Genomic DNA, 27,325 nt, shown 5'->3' on the forward strand with positions numbered 1-27,325 from the left:
GAATACTGATTCATTTTAGCTTACTAAAAAAAAATGTTCTTCAAAGGAAAAAAATATGCCAGTACTTAGTCCAAGTCTTTAAGTAGAATCCATAAATAATGGTTTCTACTATTAGCTGCATTTCAAAATCAGCAAGGTTTTTGTGTTTTCTTTTAGATGTATAGAACTTGCACGTAAATCAGTTTTGTCAAGCAGATTTTAAGATCTGTATGACCCATAATCAGGTAAAACCTCCAAGCCTTTGGTGAGCTGCAATTTAACTGCAGTAATCTTTTCCTGTGTACATAGGAAAGTAGTATATCTCTGATAAAAAGATACCGGGTATGTAAGAGGAAGTATGCTGTTTCTGGGGTGCACAGGACAAGTCAGAGGTAGAAAAGTCAGCTAAACAACAATGGAAGCAGACATTCAATGTTGGCTCACTCAGTCTGAGTGTAAGGGTTTTTACAGATCCTTCTGCTGAAGTGCCACCTAGGGAAGGCCTCTAATTTGAATTCCAGACATGAAGCTAGGGCAGGGGTCATGAGCCCATGCAAGGATGGCACTAGACTCTGGACATGCTTAATGGTTATGTGGAAGCATGGACTTGTCCTGATAGTACAGCAAGCCTTACAATGCATCTGTCAGGCAAGTGCGGGACGAAGTTAGGAGCAAAGAAAATCTCCTACATCCCTGCTGGATAACAACACTAATCCCTAGTTCTACCCACCCACCCATTTACTTTAGTTTTTGTAAGCATGGAGAGGTACAAGTGGATGAAGTGGTGTGGGAGGCACAGGCAAAAACATAACATAAACTTAATAAGGACAGCAGTCGAGGTTATGAAAAGTGGAATTGTGAGGAGAGAAAGTTGCTTCAGATGAGAAGACAGCAAGATATTAGAGTATAAAAATAATAAAAATAACAATAAAACGATGAGAAAACACAGGAGCTGAACAGTTTAACAATACAAATCAGATTATAATTATTCTAATGAATGAACTCCCAAACCTCTTGAATCAGAGGCACATGGGATGCATGAAAATGACCCTTATGGACACCAGGTGTTTCAGCTAATTGGAGATTCTGAACGCCCATGACTTGTTTCATCCTTTTAATAAACAATTTCAGGTCAAATAAGCTAAACACCACTAGCTGTGAGTATGCATATTTCAGGCTGTTTTGACCTCATCAGCACAGCACAAGCAGAGTGTTTGACTAAGCATAAGAAACATAGGGCTGTTATACGCAGCTGATGTCCATTATCATTAGGGTGACTACAAAATATCCCAAATAACAAGCTAAAACAATGAGTGAGAAGGTCACACAAAAAAATCAGTAAAATCTAAATGAAAACTCCAGCCCAGCTGGAACTTCCAGTGAGTGACCTCCCAAACCTCTTGAATCAGAGGCACATGGGATATATGCAAATGACTCTTATGAACACCAGGTGTTTCAGCTAATTGGCAATTATGAATGCCCATGACTTGTTTCATCATTTTCTTATGCTTAGTCAAACACTCTGCTTGTGCTGTGCTGATGAGGTAAAATATGCATATTCACAACTAATGGGGTTTGGCTTTTTTGGCATGAAATTGTCCATTAAAACTATGAAACAAGTCATAAGCATTCAGGATTACCAATTAGCTGAAACACCTGGTGTTCATAAGTGTCATTTGTATATATCCCATGTGCCTCTGATTCAAGAGGTTTGGGATGTCACTCATTGGAAGTTCCAGCTTGGCTGGAGTTTTCATTTAGTTTTTACTGATTGTTTTTTTTTTGTGTGAGCTTCTCACTCATTGTTTTATTATTATTATTCTGTGACCCAGTGCAATCTTATCCCTACTGTCAAAAATCCTCGAAAGGTGCGTACACACTCAAATACTAAACCACTTCCTAGACAATAAACTCTTCAACAATACCCAGCATGGCTTCCACCCCAACCATAGCACCATCACAGCCCTCATTAGCTTCACTAACACTATCAATAAGCACAGAAGCAGGGGCAACCCGGTATCATCTATTTTTCGAGATGCATTGTCAACTTCAGTAAAGTCTCTCACCATAAACAGTTAACCTCTATGACCAAGCTCAGCCTAAGTATACTCCACTCTAGCCTGGTTCCAGGACTACCTCACTGATCTGCAACAAGCCACCTGGTGGAATAATGTTCTATGTCCCCTATTACCTATGTAACCCTGGGTGTGCCTCAAGGGTCCATCCTCGGCCCTCTTCTTTGTAACTTATTTACCAACAACCTCCACACTACCACATCTCAAGCCACGCAGATTAAGTATGCAGACAAATCTGCACTAATCTGCTCTGCCCCAACCCTCCTAGAACTTCAAAACAAAACCCAAAAATCCTTTAATGCTATGGAAACATGGCTGGCAGATGCCCAATTAATCCTCAACCCAAACAAAACTAAACTCATGCTTTAACATCCCACTAAAACCATATACCGCTCCTCTTGTTTTAAAACTATGTCTAGCAACAAAACACTGATTGAACCAGTCCCATCCACCTAGCTACTCAGAATTACTATAGATCAAAATCTGAGATTTGACTTACACATTGCCCAAACAATAAAAAAAGTCCATAAGAAACTAGGAACCTTATACAAATGCAGAAATTACTTGACCAAAAACTCCAAAACCATTACAGCCAGGACCCATCTTCTATCAACACTACTGTATGCGTCATCTATTCTTACTAACCTTAGCAAATCCAACCTAGTCAAGCTAGACATCGGCTACAACAAGACAGCAAAATTTGCCACCAATTCCCCTCTTAGAACACACCACTGCCAGGTCCTAAATCAACTATCTTGGTTAGAATTACCCAATCATCTCACCCTCAACCAACTCACCATGGCCCACAAAATGTTCTATGAACCTGAAAAGACACCAGCCCTCCAAGGCCTCCTGATCCCTCACACAAACTCTCGCTCATTTAGATCCACTAACTAAGCTCTAATAAAAATAAACAGAAGCAAAAACAGCTCAGGAGACTCTCTATATTACTCTTACATTGCAAAACTGTGGAATGCCTTGCCCATTGACATTAGAACCACAAGTAACATAAAAAACTTCAAGCACCTCATTAAAACCCACCTCACTAATTCCTGTCTATACACCTGTGCTGATCATGGGTAACACTCCCATCATACTACTTCCTTCTCCTAAACCTTCCCTGCCCACTTAACCTAACATGTCCACTCAGCTGCACTCCAACCCACCTCCCCAGACCCCAGAAACCCTATTGCATAAACCAACTTCTGATATTAGTTTTTCACTGTAAAAATAAAGCAACATCTAATTTCATAATGTATTATCACATTGTACATAATGTAACTTTCTCTGCTGCTTACACAATCAGTGTGACAATTTTTCTGTAACCTCTTCAACTTGGTACCATGTGAATTGTCCAAATTTTCACTGATAGTGTACTTACATGGGTTTTGATTCCTTGTCTAATTGTGTGATAATCCCATACAATGCCAAGAGCTGTCTTTACATATAGTGTTGCCAATGTACAGTGTTACATGACTCTTCTCTGTACTAACTATGCTTGTTTGAGGTTTTGTTTCTTGTTTTAATTTTATTTATGTTTTGTTCTTGCCAATGTAATACAAAACTGTACTAACAATGGAGCTTTTCTCCCTGGGCTTCCACTAAAAAAAGGGCAACCTGTCCAGTCAGACTTTCCCAGTAAACAAATGAAAAACAAACAAATAAATAAATATATTACCCAAGGAGTTAATCACAGCCTCATACAAATTTATGAATGAATACTTCAGCACCAATATTTCCTATAGACTGCCCCTTACAAAACCAACAGAAATTCATAAAAAAATAAAAATTGATTTCTGAAACCATGGAAGCACCTGACAGGAACATCCATACCCTGTCATGCAACAATCTCAGGGTGTTACATTTTCTCCAGGTAATTATTTCCTCTCATGAAGGATACTGAATTACAGCTGTATAAACAAGAAAAGAAAAAAAAGAAAAAAAAAAAACAAGAGAAAAAGAAAAACAGGAGTAAACTATGCTATACAGAATGAGTTAAAACAGACACACAAATAAACAACAGTATTTAAAAAAGGAGTTTTAATGTTGCTTTAAAAACAGAGGGAACAGAACAAATAAGAACAAAACAACAAAGCTTGATATTCAGTATGCCTTACAATCGACAAGTGCCACAATGATCTCCAAGAAAATTGTACCATACTGGTAATGCTATGATTTTTTGCAACTTATGCTCAGTTTTTATTTATTTATTTGTTTATTTTTAAACACTAAGGAAATCTAATGTGGCAATCAAGCCCTCTGACCTTTGGACTTTGGTGAATCTTGTTTCTGAAGCCCCCCCCCCAAAAAAAAATCTACAAAATATGATGAAAACAACTAAATTATATAAATGAAGGATCTTGACAGAAGGCCTAGAAGTAAATTGTGACACGGGTGGTAGACAGTCAGTGAGTCAAAAGAAGCCTCTAGGTTTAATCTGTATTAAAAACACAGATGTGCTTCACCATCCAGGTTTGGCAGTGGATAAAAGGATTCATATTCTACACCACCACCTAACCCGGACTAAAAACTGGAAGCACATTAGAGAATATTTCCTATTTCAGGGCAGAAACCTTATGGTGCTAGTGTTTTGACTACCATGTATTAATAACTGATTTGTAATAACGATGGAGTCAGAGGGTATGGTAAGGTATGACCATGCAATAATACATAAGGCATGTTTTGAGGGAGAAATGCATACAGCATGCTACATTGTACCTCAAATGTTTTAAACTTTTCTCTTAATTTGAGTAGATTCCTAGCCACTGGTGACCGTCATGTAGGTATGCTTTATTGCACAATGTTTCATGACAGAAATATAATAGGTGTCACAGTAAAACTGTGCAGTTAACTGACCCACAAACGTTCAATCTGATAATTAGCACTGGTAAGGTAAATGCCACGCCTGATCCTTCACAATCACCTTTAGACCCATTTAACAGATTAGTTGCAGATAAGCAGAGTTGGGTATTACAAATGAGCTATGAATCTTGGCACACAATTATTTGTGACAGGACGATTTGTAAAAGACAAACCCCAAGGAAGAAATGGACAATCCCTTTCAAAGTTTAAAAATAAAAGTGCCATTATGGGAGAGAGTTTTACTTGAAATAAAAGGTTGCCTTTTTACATCATACTTCATAAAAGGTTTTGGCGTCTGCAATATTCAAAGCTTGTTTGAACTGAGAGATAACTCGCTGAAAATGGGACCCTTCCCAAAATATCTTGCCACAGTTGGAGCAACAGTAAAATAAGTTTACAGTTTCCAGAATTCCAGGAGGAATTGTATCTATTTGCAGAGAAGCACCACCTTCCATCTCAAGAAGGTCAGCATTCACACTGTCAATATCCACCAACTGGCAGTTGGGATTGTATGAAACACTAAAGTTCTGTTCATCAGGGCTATCACGACCACTGACGTCATTCTTTTTTTCAGCTGCTTCAACTGCTTCTTCATCTTCTGTAGATTTTAGTTCACCTAAAAAAGAAAAAAAAAAAAACATGACAAAACCAGCACAGAAAATGGACTCAGGGGTGAGTAACTAGTAGCCTGCTACAAACACCTGGAACAGTTTTTTTTTAATAACATTCTGCTTAGAAAGGTCTGAATATGACCCTATCTTGCTCTGCAAGTTTCAAGTATCACATGCACCATAGTATGAGGCAACTGTAACTCACCCCAATACAATTGTCTAGGAAAGAATGCTACAGAAAAGAAACATAATGAAACCTGAGCCATTAAAAACATTGCATAGTAGCTTTACAACACCTCCTCCTTTTCCATCGTGCCCCGTTGTATGCCCTGCAGCACTCTAATTCTCCTTTTCACAATGCACTCAAGTAACAAAAAAGCTGTAACTTGAACTCGAGTAGAATGTTTGAAAGAGGTCCAAGCATTTCTCTGGGAAAAGTTAACCCTTAAATTATGCATCTCATGGGACAAGGGTCAGTACCATCTCTCATACTTTTATTTTTCAATGTGTTTTTTTTTTTTCAATTTACTGACATGCTTTTAACATTAAAAGTCAAACCATTTACCTTCACCCTCGCCTCAAAATGCATTAAAAATGGGACTTGCTGCTTGGCTGAATATAAATAGCCTAGCCAACATGCTGATCTATTACAAGCAATTGTTCTATGCAAAGGAAAGAAAATGCTGACAGCAGACACCTGTAACCATGACCATCCCCAATTTTTAATTAAACACACTTTCTATGACTCAGAAAAGCAGCTTTTCTGTCACTCAGGTGAGGGGATTTGAAGGCTGGAATACAATCAATTAATTCAACACAAATGTAGTTATTATTGCAAGCAGTATCCAAGTGATTCAGGAACGGCATTAAATATGAAAAATTTCACTCAATAATTACACAATTGAGGCATACCTGTTTTCTTAGAGATAGTGCTGAATATATAACAAAATTATGAATACAACTCATATTTTGTGAAAGTTTCTTCTTTAAAGCTGCAGTGACAGAAAGTGTTATGAGACATTTAAACCAAGTATTATTAAAAGGAGAGAAATTCTGTTCCTGTGAGTTCTTGCTCAAAGTTATCACTGTTAGTTCATATAACCAACATTAATTTCACTCTGAATTGTGCAATTTTAACAGCTTTTTTAGGAAATTGTTTGCAGGTTAAGAAATGTCCTTAAGAGTTGCACACCACCACTGATATTTATTTTTTACATGGGCTTCTGAATTGGGAGGTGCAGGTCTGGGATATACACATAATTATGAGCAGCTTATAAGTTTCATAGGTGTTTACTAGGCTAACGACCACAAGGGCCTTTTTAAGCGTAGCCATGCATCCCAAATCTCTGACAAGTTCTGGTACCCTTAATAAGTGTAAGCAGAGGTCTGGGAGGTGAAACATTTACAACCAGGGGCCTGGAAGATGAACCATTTACAGGCTGCCTGTGTCCATTAGAGAGACAGGTGCCAAACCAGGGATGAATTTCCTGTTCCCAATCCAATTATCCAAATTATACCTGAATTGGGTTAGGAAGGAACTCTGCTTCACACTGATGGGGAGCCTGTTCCATAGAAGAGGTAGTCTCTGGGATACAATGCCTGTCTCTCCACTACATCCTATTAATATCACAGGCAAGGTTTAAGTCTTTAGAATGGGTAATTCTGGTGCTGTTTGTTTTGCGGATATGCAGGAGCTCCATCAGAGTGGGGTCTGATAATTCCTTTATGCCAGGCACAGATCTCCTCTTAACAGCCTTTATGACAGAACACATGGATAGGGCCTTGAGACAGTCTGCATAAGACATGTTACTAACACCCTTGTATTCTTTTAGTGAGCAACCACTGTGGACGTTTCATTTGTTGGATATGCCTGGTTAGGTACACACTAAAGGGGCACTGTACTCAATGATAGGTTTGATGAATGCCGAATACAGTGGAACAATGACTTCCTTGGACCTAGATGCCATACATTTGTTTATAAGTTGAACAACATTCCTCACTAGAGCAGACACATGATGGTCAAAGGGTAGATTACTGCCTATGTGTTTCCCTAAGTCCCTGACTAATGGGTCAAGCCTTAGGGGTGTTTTGTCAATCTGGTAGTTACCAGGGGTAGATGACTTCCCGAAGGATGCTACTATGCATTCATGCATTTCTTGGCATTTAGTTTCAGCGCATGGCTCTGACACCAGCTGCTTGTCTGTGTCAGCCCTTCTTAGAGAACTTTTTTGTTGGTGGGTGATTCAAAGCTCCTAATTTGCAATCATCTGCAAATTTAGTCAGCCAGAGGCCACTGACACTGGCTTTGACTTCAGAGAAGTCAATGTCAAAAAGAAGCAGTCCCAGGACTGATCCCTGAGGAATTGCACTTGTGATTGGCCTCTTTGTAGAGGTTGACTCTTCAATTCTAACTTCCTGGATCTTGTCTATGAACCTGCTGGCTATCCATCTGGTGACATAAGAATTTGTACCTAACCCCTTAAGTTTGTCAACAATGCCTGAGTAGGGGATTGTGTCAAATGCTTTGGCCAGGTCAAGGTACACAGTGTGAACCATTTTGCCCTCATCCATTGCTTTGGTGACCTTCTCAAAGAAGTCCACCAGGTTGAGTAGGCATGACTTGCCCTTGATGAAACCGGATTGGTTGGGTCCAGCGTTCGAAGGTTTCCTATGTCATTATCGATCATTTCCATAATTCTTTCCATGGCTTTACATACGAGTCTAGTAAGACCTTTGGGTCTGTAGTTTCCAGGGTCTGTATATGGTCCACCTTTGTGCAGAGGTATGACTGTTGCTGTTCTCCATTCATAAGGCAAGAAGTCTTTTATGGATGACAGTAATGACACGCAAGATAAATAATTCAATAACTTTACCACGGAAGTATAACTAAGACAAAAAGTGGGAAGTAAAAGGTTAGAGTATGGCCAGCTTAAGCAGAGAGACAACAAAAAGCGATCAGAAAACGACTGATGTATTCATGTCGTCCTGTTTTCTCTCTCTAATTCTGTATCCAGACAATATTTAGTTACATAATCCTTCTCCTCTCTTGCTTAGAAGAATGTATATAATTTAGTTTGTTGTATTTTTGACCAAGCTATCCGTGACCTAATATCACTGGCTAGTTACTTATCTAATGGCCAATTCAAAATTTGTTCTCTCACCCCAAATGCTTCACCACCTTCGCTCAAAGTTTTTTTTTTAATTCTATCTTTATTAACAACACAAATTGAACAAGTTTAAATAGAGAAAAGTAAATATCACACTGGTATCAGGAGAGATCTATCATAAAAATAAGAACTTCAAAGCTGTTCAAAAGGACATTGTAAGCACATTTTTATTTTTATTTTACATTTGATTACCAGGGTGGTGCACTGATCACAACTTGCCATATAAACTGCAAAGCAAAGAATAGAGTTATATTAATGAAACCAAAAGGAGCAACTAGGCTGATGCAGAGTCACAAGTAGAAATGAAAGGCAAAATCCTCAGGTTAAAATCCAAATGAAAGGCAAAATCCTCAGGTTAAAATCCAACTTTAATTCCACTGCAGGTCAGATAAGCGCTTTCACTCATTCATTTGAGCTTCATCAGATCATGTAACAAAGACCTTCAAGTACATAGGCTACATTTATACAGTTAAAACATATCCTATTGGCTGCTTCTTGTTACATATTCATGAGTTAATCTAAGCTTAAAGATATATGCACATATAAGCATGCTGAGATGTATAAAATGAATATAAAAAACCATATAAAGACTCTCCATGAACACTCAAGATGCTGTAATAAATATGTATATATAGATATATATATCAAAAGAAATCTATTACAAGGGGTAAAAACATATATGTTCCATCATTTATTATAAAATCTACAAACATTCCTCCGTTTGTTTAACATAGGTTTAATGGAAGCTCTCTCATTGAGACCTAGACCCCTATCTGCTCTCAATCTAACTATCCACATACTCTCCTTACTCTCAGTATGGTTCCTAATGTCACCTCCTCGTATACTGGGTTTAATATTCTCAAGAGCTCTAAATAGGAAATAATGTTCAGGACCTGCTTGGGCTACGTGCTTAGCTAAGGCATTGTGGGGTGAAGCCTTCCTAATGTGGTAAAGGTGTTCTCTTATCCTGTCTTTAAAGCAGATTGGTTTTGCCAACATAAAATGCATCACATATTTGGCACACTGCCAAATAAACTATATAGTAGTATCACAGGTAGCTACAGCATTATGCTAAAGTTAGTGTGCATGTCAGGATGTTCAAAAAATGGACTGGGGTCAAGAGAATTACAATAATTACAGCGTCCACATGGTTTTGTGTGTTCAAGAGGCATTGACCATTCATCCCTTTTTGAATAACATAGCATTCTCCTTAAATTTAATTTTAATTTATTCCTATATAAAAAAGAGGGTTTAGTCACACAAAACCATGTGGACGCTGTAATTATTGTAATTCTCTTGACCCCAGTCCATTTTTTGAACATCCTGACATGCACACTAACTTTAGCATACGTGCTGTAACTACCTGTGATACTACTCATATAGTTTATTTGGCAGTGTGCCAAATATGTGATGCATTTTATGTTGGCAAAACCAATCGTCGTTTTAAAGACAGGATAAGAGAACACCTTTACCACATTAGGAAGGCTTCACCCCACAATGCCTTAGCTAAGCACGTAGCCCAAGCAGGTCCTGAACATTATTTCCTATTTAGAGCTCTTGAGAATATTAAACCCAGTATATGAGGAGGTGACATTAGGAACCATACTGAGAGTAAGGAGAGTATGTGGATAGTTAGATTGAGAGCAGATAGGGGTCTAGGTCTCAATGAGAGAGCCTCCATTAAACCTATGTTAAACAAATGGAGGAATGTTTGTAGATTTTATAATAAATGATGGAACATATATGTTTTACCTTGTAATAGATTTCTTTTGATATATATATCTATATATACATATTTATTACAGCATCTTGAGTGTTCATGGAGAGTTTTTATATGTTTTTTTATATGTTTTTTTATATTCATTTTATACATCTCAGCATGCTTATATGTGCATATATCTTTAAGCTTAGATTAACTCATGAATATGTAACAAGAAGCAGCCAATAGGATATGTTTTAACTGTATAAATGTAGCCTATGTACTTGAAGGTCTTTGTTACATGATCTGATGAAGCTCAAATGAATGAGTGAAAGCGCTTATCTGACCTGCAGTGGAATTAAAGTTGGATTTTAACCTGAGGATTTTGCCTTTCATTTGGATTTTAACCTGAGGATTTTGCCTTTCATTTCTACTTGTGACTCTGCATCAGCCTAGTTGCTCCTTTTGGTTTCATTAATATTATTCAAGTTTTTCTGGAGCACTGGGTGTTTATCCTGTTTGTCAGCAAGTGGTTTGTTCCTGTTTAAAGAATAGAGATAGAATCAGTAGCTGTAGTATGAAACTGTTTATTAATGACACGACTCAGTGACATTGCATTACATATTATGCACAATTTCAATGAAAAGACTCAAAGAGGGATAAGGAGGCCGACAGATGAAATAAAGCAGCAGCAGAAGTTTATGACAATGCTGTACTAGTTTTCCCGTAAACGTCTGCAAGGTATACTGATGTTGTATGTTCTACTAATTATGCGACTGCTAAAATCACAAAGCAGCATGGAAAGTAATAAGAGGTGTGTGTGCTTGATTTAAAAAACAAACATTGTAAATTAATTCTCTGTGGCAGTTTCCAATTTGTGCCCATGTAGAGGTGGAGTAATTTGGGAGACACAAACACTTACTTCAGCTTTGGCTGTGGAAAAATACAGAACAAACATGCAATAAGCAGAAATCTGAGCAATTTAAACTGCAAACATCTTCTTTGCCAGAGAAGCCCAAAATGGTTGAACTCGGAGGCAATCCCAAATGTTATGTTTATACTTGGTTTTGAAGAACTACAGCCTCTGCCATTAATATCTGCTTTGCAACTAAGTGGGTTACTATACCCTGGGGGCCAAGAGTCACCACGGATGAACAAGAGTATATTTTCAAGTAGCACCAACAACAGTAGCCTGGATGTAAATCTCATACCTTAGTTGTGTGCAACTTCCCTACTACAAGCTGATGCTGAGAGACTGAAGAAAACCTGCAAAGTTGTAAACATATGCTGAGGTTCACCATATTGATCACTGCTGCAGTAGCTTTAGCTATATGGGTTATATCCTGCCAAGGATATAAATGTTGTCCAGCTACCAAAGTTTTCAGGGCACCTTCCATACACCCAAGCTGTCAGGCAGCTTGAACTGAAATAACAAAAAAACAACTTTGGGTGCCAAGCTGGCCAGAGCTTTACTGCTGCCGAAGAGTATGAACAGAGCTTTACTGCTGTCGAAGAGTACACACAGAGCTTTACTGCTGCCAAAGAGTATGCACAGAGCTTTACTGCTGCCGAAGAATATGCACAGAGCTTTACTGCTGCCGAAGAGTATGCACAGAGCTTTACTGCTGCCGAAGAGTATGCACAGAGCTTTACTGCTGCCAAAGAGTATGCACAGAGCTTTACTGCTGCCAAAGAGTATGCACAGAGCTTTACTGCTGCTGAAGAGTATGCACAGAGCTTTACTGCTGCTGAAGAGTATGCACAAAGCTTTACTGCTGCCAGAGTATGCACAGAGCTTTACTGCTGCTGAAGTGTATGCACAGAGCTTTACTGCTGCTGAAGAGTATGCACAGAGCTTTACTGTTGCTGAAGAGTATGCACAGAGCTTTACTGCTGCCAAAGAGTATGCACAGAGCTTTACTGCTGCAGAAGAGTATGCACAGAGCTTTACTGCTGCCAAAGAGTATGCACAGAGCTTTACTGCTGCAGAAGAGTATGCACAGAGCTTTACTGCTGCCAAAGAGTATGCACAGAGCTTTACTGCTGCCGAAGAGTATGCACAGAGCTTTACTGCTGCGGAAGAGTATGCACAGAGCTTTACTGCTGCCAAAGAATATGCACAGAGCTTTACTGCTGCCAAAGAGTATGCACAGAGCTTTACTGCTGCCGAAGAATATGCACAGAGCTTTACTGCTGTCGAAGAGTATGCACAGAGCTTTACTGCTGCCAAAGAGTATGCACAGAGCTTTACTGCTGCCAAAGAGTATGCACAGAGCTTTACTGCTGCCGAAGAGTATGCACAGAGCTTTACTGCTGCTGAAGAGTATGCACAAAGCTTTACTGCTGCCAGAGTATGCACAGAGCTTTACTGCTGCTGAAGTGTATGCACAGAGCTTTACTGCTGCTGAAGAGTATGCACAGAGCTTTACTGCTGCCAGAGTATGCACAGAGCTTTACTGCTGCTGAAGAGTATGCACAGAGCTTTACTGTTGCTGAAGAGTATGCACAGAGCTTTACTGCTGCCAAAGAGTATGCACAGAGCTTTACTGCTGCGGAAGAGTATGCACAGAGCTTTACTGCTGCGGAAGAGTATGCACAGAGCTTTACTGCTGCCGAAGAGTATGCACAGAGCTTTACTGCTGCCGAAGAGTATGCACAGAGCTTTACTGCTGCCAGAGTATGCACAGATTTTTACTGCTGCTGAAGAGTATGCACAGAGCTATACTGCTGCTGAAGAGTATGCACAGAGCTTTACTGCTGCTGAAGAGTATGCACAGAGCTTTACTGCTGCTGAAGAGTATGCACAGAGCTTTACTGCTGCCAAAGTACGCACAGAGCTTTACTGCTGCCGAAGAGTATGCACAGAGCTTTACTGCTGCTGAAGAGTATGCACAGAGCTTTACTGCTGCCGAAGAGTATGCACAGAGCTTTACTGCTGCTGAAGAGTATGCACAGAGCTTTACTGCTGCTGAAGAGTATGCACCGAGCTTTACTGCTGCCGAAGAGTATGCACCGAGCTTTACTGCTGCCGAAGAGTATGCACAGAGCTTTACTGCTGCTAAAGAGTATGCACAGAGCTTTACTGCTGCCAAAGAGTATGCACAGAGCTTTACTGCCACCAAAGAGTATGCACAGAGCTTTACTGCCACCGAAGAGTATGCACAGAGCTTTACTGCCACCGAAGAGTATGCACAGAGCTTTACTGCTGCCGAAGAGTATGCACAGAGCTTTACTGCTGCTGAAGAGTATGCACAGAGCTTTACTGCTGCCAAAGAGTATGCACAGAGCTTTACTGCTGCTGAAGAGTATGCACAGAGCTTTACTGCTGCCCAAGAGTACACACCTGAGGCTTTTGAGGATCTTTGGTCAGTTTGTGCTCATCCTTTGCAGAGCAGATAAGTTCTCTTTTTGGGAAAAAAACTTCCATTCAATTATTTTTTTTGATTATTAATACTCTCCACTTCAGGAGTTTGCATTTAATGAACCGTCATCTTCTAACATTTGAGCTATCTGTGGAGACTTCCTCTAGTAGATGCATTTGCCTCCTTAATAAATAAACAGCTAACAAGATCCTGCTCTAGGCCGCAGCAAGATTTTACTAGAAGCCCTAGAAGACAGATGTTTTTTTTTTTCTTTTTCTTTGACAGGAATAGTCCTGTGTGCTTTTTCACTCATTTCACTGACATCCAGGGTACTCCTGAAGATTCAGAAGGAATCCCCCAAGATCAAGACCTCAGGCTTTGTGCTTACTGAATGGCGCACAGTGATGGTTATCCCACTCCACAAAGTGGGAGCCACCACGGACCCTGGGAACTACTGCCCCATTAGCCTAATGAGCCTGGTTTGCAAGGCAATGGAACGTATCATGGAACTTATAAACAAAGATATTGGTAATCTTCAAACTCTGGACCCCACCCAGTTTGGGTTTATAAAATGAACATCATGTCTCCTAAACCTGACAGATGTCTTTGAAGCAGTCACAAAAGCCACAGACGAGGGTAAGGTGGTTCACACAGCCTATCTAGATCTCACCAAGGCTTTTGACACCATCCTCCCCTCTGGAATTATAGATAAACTCTCTAAACTAGGTATACAAAGCTATGTCACAAGATGGTTTGCCAACTGGCTCACTGACAGAACCCACACTGTGAAAGTAGCAGACTCCAAATATGACTTCATACCAGTGACAAGTGGAGTACCACAGGGTTCAGTCCTGGGTCCTCTCCTGTTTGGTATCGACTTTTCTGAAAAACAGGCTAACGCAGAAGGTCTTTGGCTAATGAAGTTCGCAGATGACTACAAACTAAGAGCCATAACTGAAACTCCTAACGATGTGGACATCCTACAACAGGGCCTCACTGAGACAGATGCCTGGTGTCAAAGCCATGGCCTCAAGCTCAATGCCAAAAAGTGCATTGTCATCCCCTTTGGTGAAAACTCTGACCCATAAGCTACCACATAGGTGGCAGTCTACTTAACACCGAAAATGTGATAAGAGACTTTGGGACACAGGTGGACAGTAGTCTCTCCTTTGATAATCACATCGCCACAGTAGTCAGGAAATCCTTTTTACGTGGCACACCTCATCACAAAAGGTTTCTCATCCAGGAAAACAGAGGTCATTATTCCCTTCTACTCGTCACTCATTATAGAGTACAGCGCCCCTGTTGGTATGTACCTCACAAGACATCTACAACAACTGGAAAGGCCGCAGAAATACCTTACAAAGAGGATTACCGGCTTCAAACAGATGCCCTATGCAGACAGTTTCAAAGTATTGTAGCTTTACTCCATCACATATTGCCTACTCATTTATTTATTTATTTATTTTACATGTGTTGACCTAGCTAGTCTAACTGGATACATGTCCATTTTCAGTAGAGGCCCGGGGAGAAAAGCTCCAACACACACAATTACAACATAGAATGTTGCTACAGTACAAGCATAACACAGCTGATGTTAATAGAAATACAGTACTTGTAATAAACATAACACAAACAGTAAAAGGTTTTGTACATAAAAAGATGTTACTATTTACATATATACATAGATTTAAATTGCAGGATCATGGTCTCTTTGGTTCTTTAAGGATAAGTCTGGAGTTAGTACAGAACAGTAAAAGGTGAAGAGTATCCATTAGTATAAAGAAAATGAGTTAGTCAGGGTTAGTACAGGGGCATAACCAATGTGCTCTAAGATATAGTTTTAGTTTATGTTTAAAAAGTGTTATTGAAAACAGTGATAAAAGTTCAGTGGGTAGTAGGTTCCAGTGCTTTCCAACAGTATTAGAGAACAGACAGTCTCCTGCCAAGTTGCTGGATCTGCTTGTACAAACAAGTAATTTATTTGAGGAACATAAGTTTTTAAAATTGTTGTAAGGGGTAATGAGGCCAGAGAGTATTGGTGGGTTGATACAGGGTCTTATGGGCAATAGCAAGCTGGTGAAATAGAAGCTGATTTTGAAACTCTAGCCATCCTAGCTGCTTTAGATTAAGACAACGATGGGTTCTAAATGGAGATCCAGTGGCAAATCTAGCTATAGTATTACAGGAGATTGCCAGTTTGCTGAGGTTGTTTCTTGACAGATTAGTATATGTAGGTGAATAGCAAATATTAAGATAGAACCAAACACTCTAATACTGGGTGATTTTAACTACCCTGCCATTAACTGGGAAAACTACTCATGTCCCAACACCTTTGCGCAACGGTTCTTGTAATTCATAAATTCCAACGCCCTGGATCAACTAATCCATAGTCCCACCAGGGGCTCCAATATCCTAGACCTGGTCATTACCAACATGGGAAATCAATGCTCCATACCTATGGTCACCCCCTCGTTAGTCAGGTCTGACCATAAGCTAATCACCCTTAACATCCACATCCCACCCCACCCCCAGTAAAGAAACCACCATAAAAACTTCTCCAAAGCCAACTTCATGCTACTCAAGTCAGACGTGACAAACTTCATGACACCCATGCAGACGGGAACTGAAAGTTCAACTGCTGAATCCTACACTAAGGCACTGTACGAGCACATCCACTCATGCATGAATCGTGCCATCCCAAATAGAACCAAAATGCTCTCATCCAAAAGAGGAAGCCAATCTGGTGGTCCCCTGCCATAAACAAACTTTACAACAAAAGGAAGAAACTTTTGCAGAAAAGAGGAAAACCCCAGGATGCAAAAAACTCCCTTACTAGCCTCAGTAAGAAACTGAGATGCCCCATAAAATCCTCCAAAGCTAGTTACGAAAATAAAATTGCCAAAGATTCCAAAGACAACCACAAAGCATTCTATAACTATGTCAAGAATCTAAATGGCAATGCTCAGATCTGCTCTGAGCTAAAACAGAATGGCATTAAATATACTGATCCGAAGGATATTGCCAATATCCTGGCAGATCGATTCAGTGCCAACTTCACCCCCTAAATGGCCCATCTCAATACCGGAAGATTGCCAAATTCCAGTAATAACGGCCACACAGGTACAAAACGCACTCTCTAATGCCAAGAATACAGCATCCATGGGACCAGATGACATCCCGGGCTGTATACTACATGAACTACAATATGAACTGGCACCTCACCTAAGTGTCATGTTTAATCATAGCCTCACCTCAGGTTTCATGCCCACTGAGTGGTGCAGAGCTACAGTTATCCCAATCCACAAGGGGATCCACCTTGGATCCCGGAAACTACCGTCCCATCAGTCTGACAAGCCTTATCTGCAAGGCCATGGAGCGTATTATCATGGAACTTATAAACAAAGACATTGGCAACCTTCAAACACTGGACCCCACCCAGTTTGGGTTTGTGAAGGGCCGATCTTGTCTCCTGAACCTGATTGACTTCTTTGAATCAGTCTCCAGAGCCATGGACAAGGGTAAGGTGGTCCACACAGTCTATCTAGACCTTGCCAAGGCCTTTGACACCATCCCCCACTCTGGAATCATAGATAAACTTACTAAGTTGGGCATTAATCCCTATGTCACCCAATGGGTTGCAAAATGGCTTACTGATAGAACCCACACTGTAAAAGTAGCCGACTCCAAATCCAGCTCCAGACAAGTGACAAGTGGAGTACCTCAGGGTTCAGTCCTGGGGCCGATCTTGTTTGGCATCTACTTCTCTGAAGTACAGGTCAACACTAAGGGACTCTGGCTAACAAAGTTTGCAGATGACTGCAAACTGGGAGCCATTATTGAATCCCCAAATGATGTGGATACTCTACAAAAGGGCCTTACAGAAACAGATGCTTGGTGCCAGAGCCATGGGCTCAAGCTCAATGCCAAGAAATGTATTGTTATCCCTGTATCCATGAATTACCATATAGGTGGCAGTACACTAAACACAGAAAGTGTGATAAGAGACTTCGGGACACAGGTGGATAGTGGTCTCACCTTCGATAACCACATCGCCACAACAGTCAGAAAATCCTTCTATGTGGCACACCTCATCACGAAGGGCTTTTCATCCAGAAAAAAGGAGGTCATTGTCCCACTGTACTCATCCCTCATTAGACCCATTATAGAATACAACGCCCCATTTGGTATGTACCTCTCAAGACATCTGCAACAACTGGAAAGGCCTCAGAAATACCTCACTAAAAGAATCACAGGCCTAAAGCAGATGCCCTACGCTGACCGCCTTAAAAAACTCCAGCTATACTCTGTCGCATATCGTCTACTCAGAGGCGATCTCTGCTTAACATACAAGGCCATGTCAAACCCAGAGCTGTTGGACATGCTACACTTAAAGAAATCCCAATCCCTCAGAGCTACACGCTCCAGGGATCTAAACCTTGTCATCACAATAAACAAAACATGCTGGAGGGATAGGTTCCTGACCCAGAGACTCCCCAGACTCTGGAATAGATTGCCCATACATGTCAAGCAGAGTGCCTCTTTGGACCTCTTCAAGAGGAACCTTGACGATTGGATGGGAGAAAGGAAATTCACCCCAGGGATCACGTCAGTCACCCTGCTAGACAGGGGTCCAGGAAAGTAAATAATGTGGGAAGAAATAGCCAGGGAATTGTTATGGCTAGGCTTGTATAGGCACTAGGGCTGATAGCCTAGTACCAACCTATGAAGCATACAGGAGTGTGGAGATTAAGTGAGTATGGTCTATAGAGATTCTGGCTAATGGTGTAAGGAAGGGTTTTATTCTATACACAGACCCCAATTTCTTGTTGACTGTTTTTATTGTGTTGTTAATATGAGTATCAAAGTTCAGGTTGCTATCTATTGTTATTCCTAAGAGTTTGGTGGTTTTGTCAGGAGATATGAGAGTGTCATTATTAGATATGAGTGTAAAATTTACTGGGGTGGAATTCCAGGTTGGAGTAAAAAGCAAATGTTTAGTTTTTGGGGGGTTTAAGAGGAGGCAGCGGTGTAAAAAACATTGTTCTACTGTACTGAATGCCTTTTGGGTTAGGGACTGTAGTTCAGATGGAGAAGTGACTGAGCATATTATTTTGGAGTCGTCCGCATATTGAATACAGGTGGCTTAAGGAATTGCTAAGTGTAGGTCGTTAATAAAAATGAAAAATAGGAGTGGACCTAATATGGAGCCTTGAGGGACACCAAGGGAAATGGGGAGGTGGGTAGATAGATTATTATCCCATAGAACAGCCTGCTGTCTATTGTCTAAATAAGATTCAAACCATTTTATAGCTAGAGCTTCAAGTGAAAGGGATTTGAGTATATTTAAAAGTAGCTGGTGGTTAACCATATCAAAAGCTTAAGATAGATCAATAAAGAGTGCAGAGGAAGGAATATTGTTGTTACGGTTTTTGTTAATGCAGTCTGTAAAGGACAGCAGGCAGTGGTAGTACTGTGGAATGGTCTGAATCCATGTTGACAGTTGGCAAGTAAGTTGTTTTGGATTAGGTGGTGAAGTAGTTGCCTATGGATGCATTGTTCCATTAGTTTTGCCAGTAGAGAGAGTAAAGCTATGGGACGATAGTTTGAAAAGTCATTAGAGTTCACACCTTTATGTAGGGGGATAATGTGAGAGATTTTCCAGATAGTTGGGATGGTACCTTCATTTATGGTTATGTTAATCAGTATGGAAATGGGATAGACTATGGCTTTAGCTGCTCTTTGCAGGTATTCTACAGGTAGTTGGTTAGCTGAGGGGGTGGTAGGCTTTAGTTTTTGGAGAAGGGAGCAAATGAGGGAAGTTGTAACTGAAATGAAGGAAGTGGGCTAGAAGTAGAAGTTGGTAGATTTGAGCTACCTGGAGATAGTTGACTAGCAAGAGTTTGGATGGCCTCTGTAAAGAAGGAATTGAAGGCGTTGGCAGTTTGTGTGGGATTCTCAAGGTTAGAGCCTTGTGGGTTTGGCATAATAGATTGACCTGGTTGTAGTAGTTTGTTAATGCTAGTCCAAAACTTTTGTGGTTTATTTTGGTGAGCTTGCTGGAGTTGGAAGTAAAAGTTTCTTTTATCTAAGAGCATAGTTTTTTTGTATTATTTCTAAGTTGTCTAAAGTTTTGATGGTCTGTAGGATTTTTAGTAGTACGCCATTTAGCCCAGGATTTGCTTCTAAGAAGGATTTTTTGCCTGGTGGCTTTTGAGAGCCATGAGGCAGGTTTAGTCTTATCTCTAATAGAGCGTGTTGGTGCGTGGTGGTCAAGGATGGCTAAGAATGTGGAATTAAAGTATTGTACAGTTTCATCTAGTGGGAGGTATTTTAGTGGTGACCTATTACACGCCTTGAGTTCTGTTTGGAAAAGTTCATGGTTAAATGTTTTTTGGTCCGTATTGTTCTGAAAGTATTTGGGTAAGTTAGGTTGGTTTTATGCCTGATAATATAAGTTAGTGAGTGGTCACTTAGATCATCTAGGAGGGTCCCTACTTTGTATGTTTGATGAGGATTATTACTGGGAATCCAATCTAAGGTACTTTCTTTATTATTGGGTTTATTAATCCTGGTTGGAGAGGTAATAGTCTGTGAGAAGCCATATAGGTTAATATGGGTAGTGGGGTGTACAGTACTACAGGACTTCCAGTCAATATTAAAGACTCCAAGGACTATAGTTTCCTGCGGGAGATTTATAGAAAGCCAGTTAAGGATATTTTCGAGGGTATTAATATTATTTCCAGGAGGAAGGTAGATACAAATGATATATATGGATTTACACGTATTAAGCTGAATTTTAGAAATTAGGATTTTGGCATTATTGTCTAGAGGTGGTTTAAGGTTTGCAGAGGTAACTTATAGCTCTGCTTTGTAAAGGATTGCTACCCCCCTCCCTTTTTGGCTCTGATTTCTAGTCTCAGTATATTGTAACCAGGTGTGATGACTTCATTATCTTTAAATGCAGGTTTTAGCCATGTTTCTGTTAGACATAGGATGTCAAATAAGTGGACATCTAGGAGGGCGTGGAGGTGGGCAATTATGTTGTTAATGCTACGTATGTTGAGATGCGCTACACAGAGTGAGTTTGAAGGTCTGGTAGGGGTTTGGGTACTAGCGAGGTTAGGGTTGTTTTGTTCAGTGGCAAGAGTATTGTTTGGGCCAGGGTTTGGATGAATGTCCCCATCTAGTAAGGAGTGGAAGTATATTCTATTTATAGGGTTTTGAAGCTTACAATAATAGTACAGTGACTTCTTAGCATTTAGATTGATATACCTGATGTGGGCCAGTCTATGATATTTGGCTTGTAGGTAGCTGGGTCCGGATGTGATGTTTATGTGGTTTTGGGAGATAGCTAGCAGTGGTGTGGAAGTAAATCTGGAGGGGTAATGAAGTTTTGGACATACTGGATGTTCATAGGAGGTTAGCAGATAGGCTGCAGTTAGAGGAGGTAAGAGTGAGGCCAAGGCTAATAGTTTTATTTGTATGGGGATAGGTAATATAGTCATTATAATGGTTTAAGTTGCAGAACAAAATGGGAGGTAAGGAGGTATCAAACAGGTGGGGTGATGTAACAAGGAGGGTTGGGAGTGTTAATGAGGTGGGCCTTTAGATTGGAGCAAACATAATGGGGGTGTGGTTTAGAGGAATAAATGTAGGAGCACTGGGGGGTGGGTGGAATTTGGGGGCAGGGTAGGGGAGCGGATTGAGCCCGCAGGGCAAATGAAGCGGGTAGAGACAAGTGAGCGAAACAGCCAAGGTGAACAATCAGTGGAATGCTGACTGCTAAAGGTAAGTTCAGTGTAGGTAAGTGTAGAATGAAGAAGAAGTAGAGTGGAAGTGTTCAGAGGAGGATAGTGGGTGATAACAGTAAAGCAAGAGGTATGTGAAAGAATGATAATAGCAAGGTATAGACAGCAGAATGTAGAGGAAGTATAATATAAGATAGTGAGATAGACAAATGATAGGGACTGGATAAGGGTGCCGCCTAGTGGATAGGGAAATGTATTACAGCAGTAGTACTTTCTGGGGAAGGTTGGTCTAGGACTAAATAAGAAGATCTGTTCAGCTAAAGGAGGTAGCAATAAAGGAACTAAGGGTCGGTACTTTGACTACAGGATACAGAGGGGGTATGGCTGCTGGTTGTCCAGGCTGGGAAGCTTGCAATTACAAACATCAAGAATTAAACATACTAAAAATAGCTTTACAGCCAGTATTAGGAAAACACATACTTTCTTTATTCCTTTCTTGGAAGAGCACAGGGATAAAATTACAGGGTGATGAGACAGCTAGTTATATGGGAAGGGTTCTTGGTTGTCAGGCAGTCAGATTCTTAACTCCTAGTGGAGGGTAAGCAAGCTGGAGAGCTGAGAGCAGTTAGGGAACAAGACAACAAGCAGTGGAGAGAAAAAAAGAAACAAAAAATCCTTATTAAGTTAGTTCAGGCAATATGACTAAGCATATACATAACTTACAGCATGTATACATTCATCCAACAAAGCAGGATGTAGTTGAGGGAAAAGATAACAACAAATCAGTATTTGTAGTCATTCAACAATGCAGGATGTAGTTCAGGGAAAAGATAAAAACAAATCAGCATTTGTAGTCATTCAACAATGCTAGAAACCATGGGATAACTAACAAGCTAGTTAAACCTGTATCTAGCTTTGGTACATTTACATAGTCAAGACACTGCCTAAGAACGCACAGAATACTACAGACTCAAGTACACAATGCTTTTAGTTATAATAATACACAACTAATCTATTGAGGAACAGTAGAAGTTATCCAAACATCTTCTCTGGGACAGATATTCTAGGTATGAAAAAGGCCCGACTAGAAGGCACTCCTAGGGTGTTTAGATATTACAGGTTCATTAGCCTAGGTCTGGCTGTAGCACAGCATCTTAAAAAGTATAACAAGGCTACAAACACTAAACAGACATTAAAACTGTAAAGTTGCTAATATAATTAACAAGGGAAGGCTACCTGAATATATCGTCCACAAATAGCACTTGTGATGTAAACTATACACTTGCAATGCGGACGCCTCTATACTTAGTGTTGTAAGTACAAGTCTGTTAAATAATGGCTATGTTCAACTAGTAATGCAGTATCGTGAGGAACTTACATGTGCATTCTCGTGTAGTAAGGATATGGGCTAGCTCACAAGTACTGAGTTGTGTTATATCAATTAAACAGTATGTACATGTGTTATAACAGTCCTATCTATTCAGCGTTTATGCGGCTAATGGCTACATGCAGTCGCTTTACATGGTACTATCCTAAGTAAAGATTCCCATTACTGCATCAATGTAAACCACAGACGCTTTATGTTTGTAAGGTTCCGCTTATTAATGTCCACAAACGTTGCAGAACCACTTGTAGTTTTTGCCGTTTACTTGCCTAGAGGAGCTGATTTATTTAGCGTCTCGCACTACGCATTTGCTAAAACCTGGGGTAGCCAGTAGCTGCTCCACGTGCATTAGGGTTGCCACCTTTTCAAATGCCCAAAGTGGGACATTTTTGGTACAAACGTTAGACTTTGCAGGCCAAAACATTCCCACGGCCAGTACAAAGTACAGAACTTCACTTTTTTGCCTAACTAAAGCTTATGCTTGTAGTATTTTAGTTGTTTATACTGTTTTTTTTTATAGTATTTAGGCATTTCAGATACAGAATAACTGTTTTATGCAACTATTACATAAAATGTAGGAAATGATTTTGGCCTAAAATCTCAGGACGTTTACCATTTTTACAATTTTTTTGCAGGACACAACTGCCCAAAGAGGGACTGTCCCTCGCAAAGTGGGACAGGTGGTAACCCTAACGTGCATGTCTGTAGTTTATGCTTTAATCGGCAGTCGCGCGCATACTATACAGGCGTTATTTAATTAAAGGTTTCCTCTAATTCCTTACGTGTTGCCAAGAGTGAATTAAATGTAAAAATAGGTTATGTATAGGTTTAAGCCCATAAGGTTGCAGCACCACTACTTAAGAGTGCTGCAGAACGTTAAAAAAGTCAAATTACCTTATTATCTAGGTACAGAGCAGAGCACTCGTTAGTTACCAGAGGTAGCCTATAGCACCCCCACTTAGATGGAGCAGACGAAAGTGGGCAACCAAAGTACAACACAAGCCTGAATTAAATTTAGAGCATCCTAGAGGATTCGTTTTCCAAAATATATTTTAAAGTGTAGCGACAGAGACGATCTCTGCCTAACATACAAAGCTATGTCAAACCCAGAGCTGTTGGACATGCTACACCTAAAGAAATCCCAATCCCTCCGAGCTACAAGCTCTAGGGACCTAAACCTTGTCACCACAATAAACAGAACATGCTGGAGGGATAGACTCCTGTCCCAGAGACTTCCCATACTCTGGAACAGACTACCTATCTATATCAAACAAAGCTCCTCATTAGCATTCTTCAAGAAAAATCTTGATGATTGGATGGGAAATAGGAAATTCTCCAAGGGATCATCTCTGTGGCTCTGCTGGACAAGGGCACAGGAAAATAATTTACATGGGTGGCAAAAGCCAGGGTACCTTTTTGGCTAGTCTTGTATAGGCCCTAGGGCTGACAGCCTAGTATCTACCTATGAACCTATAAACAGCTTCTTAAACACTTTAATAGCTTTGGGCTTCAGAAATGGCTTTAGCACAACCATGGCTATACTCTCAAAATATGTCATGATAGGTAGCAACCTAAATGACAGTCTCCTTACAGCCGACATTTTTATGAAAATTACTTTAAAACTGTTGACCATAATTCTGCTTGCTAAGCCACAAAAATTCATCTTGAATAAAAATATCAATGCCTGGTTGCATAGCTACCTTGAAAGCAGGACATGCAAGTCTACTTCAACAATCAGCTGTCCATTAATGAACACTAATCACAGGTATCCCCAAGGCTCTGTTATAGGCCCATCACTGTTTTCTTTATTCATTAATGATATTACTGATGGCTTACCTGAACCTACACTCTGCATATGATATTTTATTACTCCATGCAAACAGATGTCCCACAGTCTTGAATTCTCAACTCTAGCAATTCTCTGATCTTTGTCAATGGTCTGAACAAAATAAACTTTAAATTAATCACAAAAAAATGCTATGCATTTTTTCCTACCCTCACTGAGCCTTGTGACTGGCTATCCCTATTATCTCCGACAATAAGAGCAATATTATTCCTTTTGTAACCAAGTACAAATAACTAGATATAGCCATTACTCTCTGTTAAACTTTACAACCCACACTGATATATTTTTATTTTATTTTATTTTGCATTTGTTCACCAGCAAAGTCCGACTGGACACAGGTCCATTTTCAGTGGAGGCATGGGGAGAAAAGCTCCACAATACAATACATTACATGAGAGAAAAAATAGAGCATATATATATATATATATATATATATATATATATATATATATATATATATATATATATAGCATTCATACACATTATGTTAGAGATTAACAATTTTTCCAGTAGACAATCATTGAGGTACATAATAAACTTAAAACCTTTTTTTTTTTTACAGTTATACGTTTTGTAAGGTAAATATCAATGGGTTAACAAGCTTTCAGGGGAAAATTGTTTATACTTAGCTAAAACCCTGAAACATTCTCTCGGTATGGATTAACCTGGGGAGCGGCATAAGCATAGCCAGTTACTTAAATGGTGGGGTTTCAGGAGTTTGTTGAAATGAATAAAGGAGGTAGTAGAAGTTATTTGGCTTGGTAGTGTGTTCCAGGTTTTGGCAATGGTTCTGGCAAAGGGGGATTTACCAGCATCGTTTTTATGTTGAATGACAGTTATGAAGTTCTGGTTACTAGATCTTAAGGCTCTAGAGTGAATGTGAGGCTGAATTGGATGCTGAAGTGCTGGGGTTATCTCAGGAAGGTATCATTAACAAAGTGCTCTCAGAACTAACTCTGCTATGGGATAGCACATCAGATAGCACCTACTGCCTGCAAAGTACTGGCCAATAATGTCCTTCTCCCTAAACTGGAATATTGTCTTCCTGTGCTCTCTTTACACTTGACTTGTAAGACTCAAAGACTACAAGTCATTGAGAATAAATTTGCCAGATTTGCCCAATATACTGATGCTCAGGTATCTCACTGCATCCTTCTAAATGACCTGAATTGTCTACCCATTGCTAAAAGATCCACTTTATCTTCTATGCACCTTAGTACATAAAATTTTAAGTGATGGCTACTGCCTTCCTCTGAAAAGAAAATTCACAAATCAGGGAACAGTCCTACTCCCTAAGAAATTCCCAAGAGAACTTATCGCTCAACTGTCTCCCATTTTAAACAGTCATTGGTAGAAGAGATTCTCATGAACAAGCTCAGCTCACTGGAATAAACTGTCTTCTGAAATACGACGTCAAGATACTCTAACTAAGCTTAAGTGCCTTAGGAATAATGGATAAGCTATTTAAAATGCTCAAACTTCTAAAAATGCTTACAGGCTCCCAACAGCTTTCCTTTGCCACTGAACTCTTCTTACTTTCTAGGATTATCTCTATAAATCTCTAATTTTTACCGACTTCCATTTGATTTATTTTTTCAAAGAAATTCAGTCTTAAGCCTTTAAGAAGCAATTTCATGCAGCCAAACATTACTGCTACCCAAGTAAACATATAACCTAATGTAAACCTACTACTTTATTAGAAATGTATAAGAATTTTATAACTTTATAGTTTATAAAAACTGCATATGAACTTTCTAAAGTTCTGCAACTATGCAAACATAACTTCTATCATATCTGAAGTGTATTAACTTACTGCTTCTGATCCCAGGTTGTGGCTGAAATGGTCTGTAGACCAATCCTCCTATCTGGTTATCAAATAGTAAGTAAGTAAATTAGTAAATAAAAGTTTGTAAAATTTACATTATTTCTGATTTCCAGGGGACAGCATCTGACCTTAATATCATCTCAAATTTTTATTCAAGAGGACTACATGGAATTACTTTTCTAAGTATATACCTATCCAAGCTCCATGTTTCATGGCTTTGTACATAAGTGCTTAGCATGAGAAAATATTAGTGTTTTCTAACATATCCGCACACAAACTCAACTTTCTGCTCACTGAATTAAACACACAGTTTGTAAACCCTGTTCATAATCTTTATACTAGTGTAAACCAACTGAGTGGTGCAGCAAGCAAGGGAGCCCGCAGGATTTTTTTGCAGGGGGGGGTGCAAACCCAGAGCCCCGCCCACAGAGCCCCACCCTCTCCACTCACGGTGTGCAATGGATGAACAATTTTGGAGTGAGTTGGATGAAGTGGTGTGATAAGCAAGAGTAGCCATGCATAAGAAGTGTACATATTTATACATATGATTATGCACGATTATTATATACAGATTGTATTAATTATAATATAAAATAATTTAATTATATCCCTTCTATAATACAGCACCACTTGTTAGACTAGGTTTTAAATGTTTTTCCAGCAAGCAATGAAACAAAACATATGAGCCAATAATGACAAACTGCCCAATTCAAAACATTTCAACCATAAAAGGCCAATTAAACTTTTGTCATTGCAATCCATCA

At 39.7% G+C, this 27,325-nt stretch overlaps 1 protein-coding gene across 1 annotated transcript in view; it reads right to left on the reverse strand.

The window, feature by feature from the left end:
* Positions 1 to 4,079: 4,079 nt before the first annotated feature.
* The window catches only part of LOC122791033 (exonuclease mut-7 homolog), a 347,235-nt gene continuing 323,989 nt past the window's right edge, over positions 4,080 to 27,325 (reverse strand). Inside the window, exon 2 of the mRNA XM_044058807.1 lies at positions 4,080 to 5,532. Within this exon, the coding sequence (XP_043914742.1) occupies positions 5,186 to 5,532 (347 nt within the window). The 3' untranslated portion in view covers positions 4,080 to 5,185. The remainder of the gene's footprint in view (positions 5,533 to 27,325) is intronic.

Source organism: Protopterus annectens, chromosome 16.part0, assembly GCF_019279795.1.
Source record: "Protopterus annectens isolate FY-2018-M chromosome 16.part0, PAN1.0, whole genome shotgun sequence".
In the NCBI taxonomy this organism is placed as follows: Eukaryota; Metazoa; Chordata; order Ceratodontiformes; family Protopteridae; genus Protopterus; species Protopterus annectens.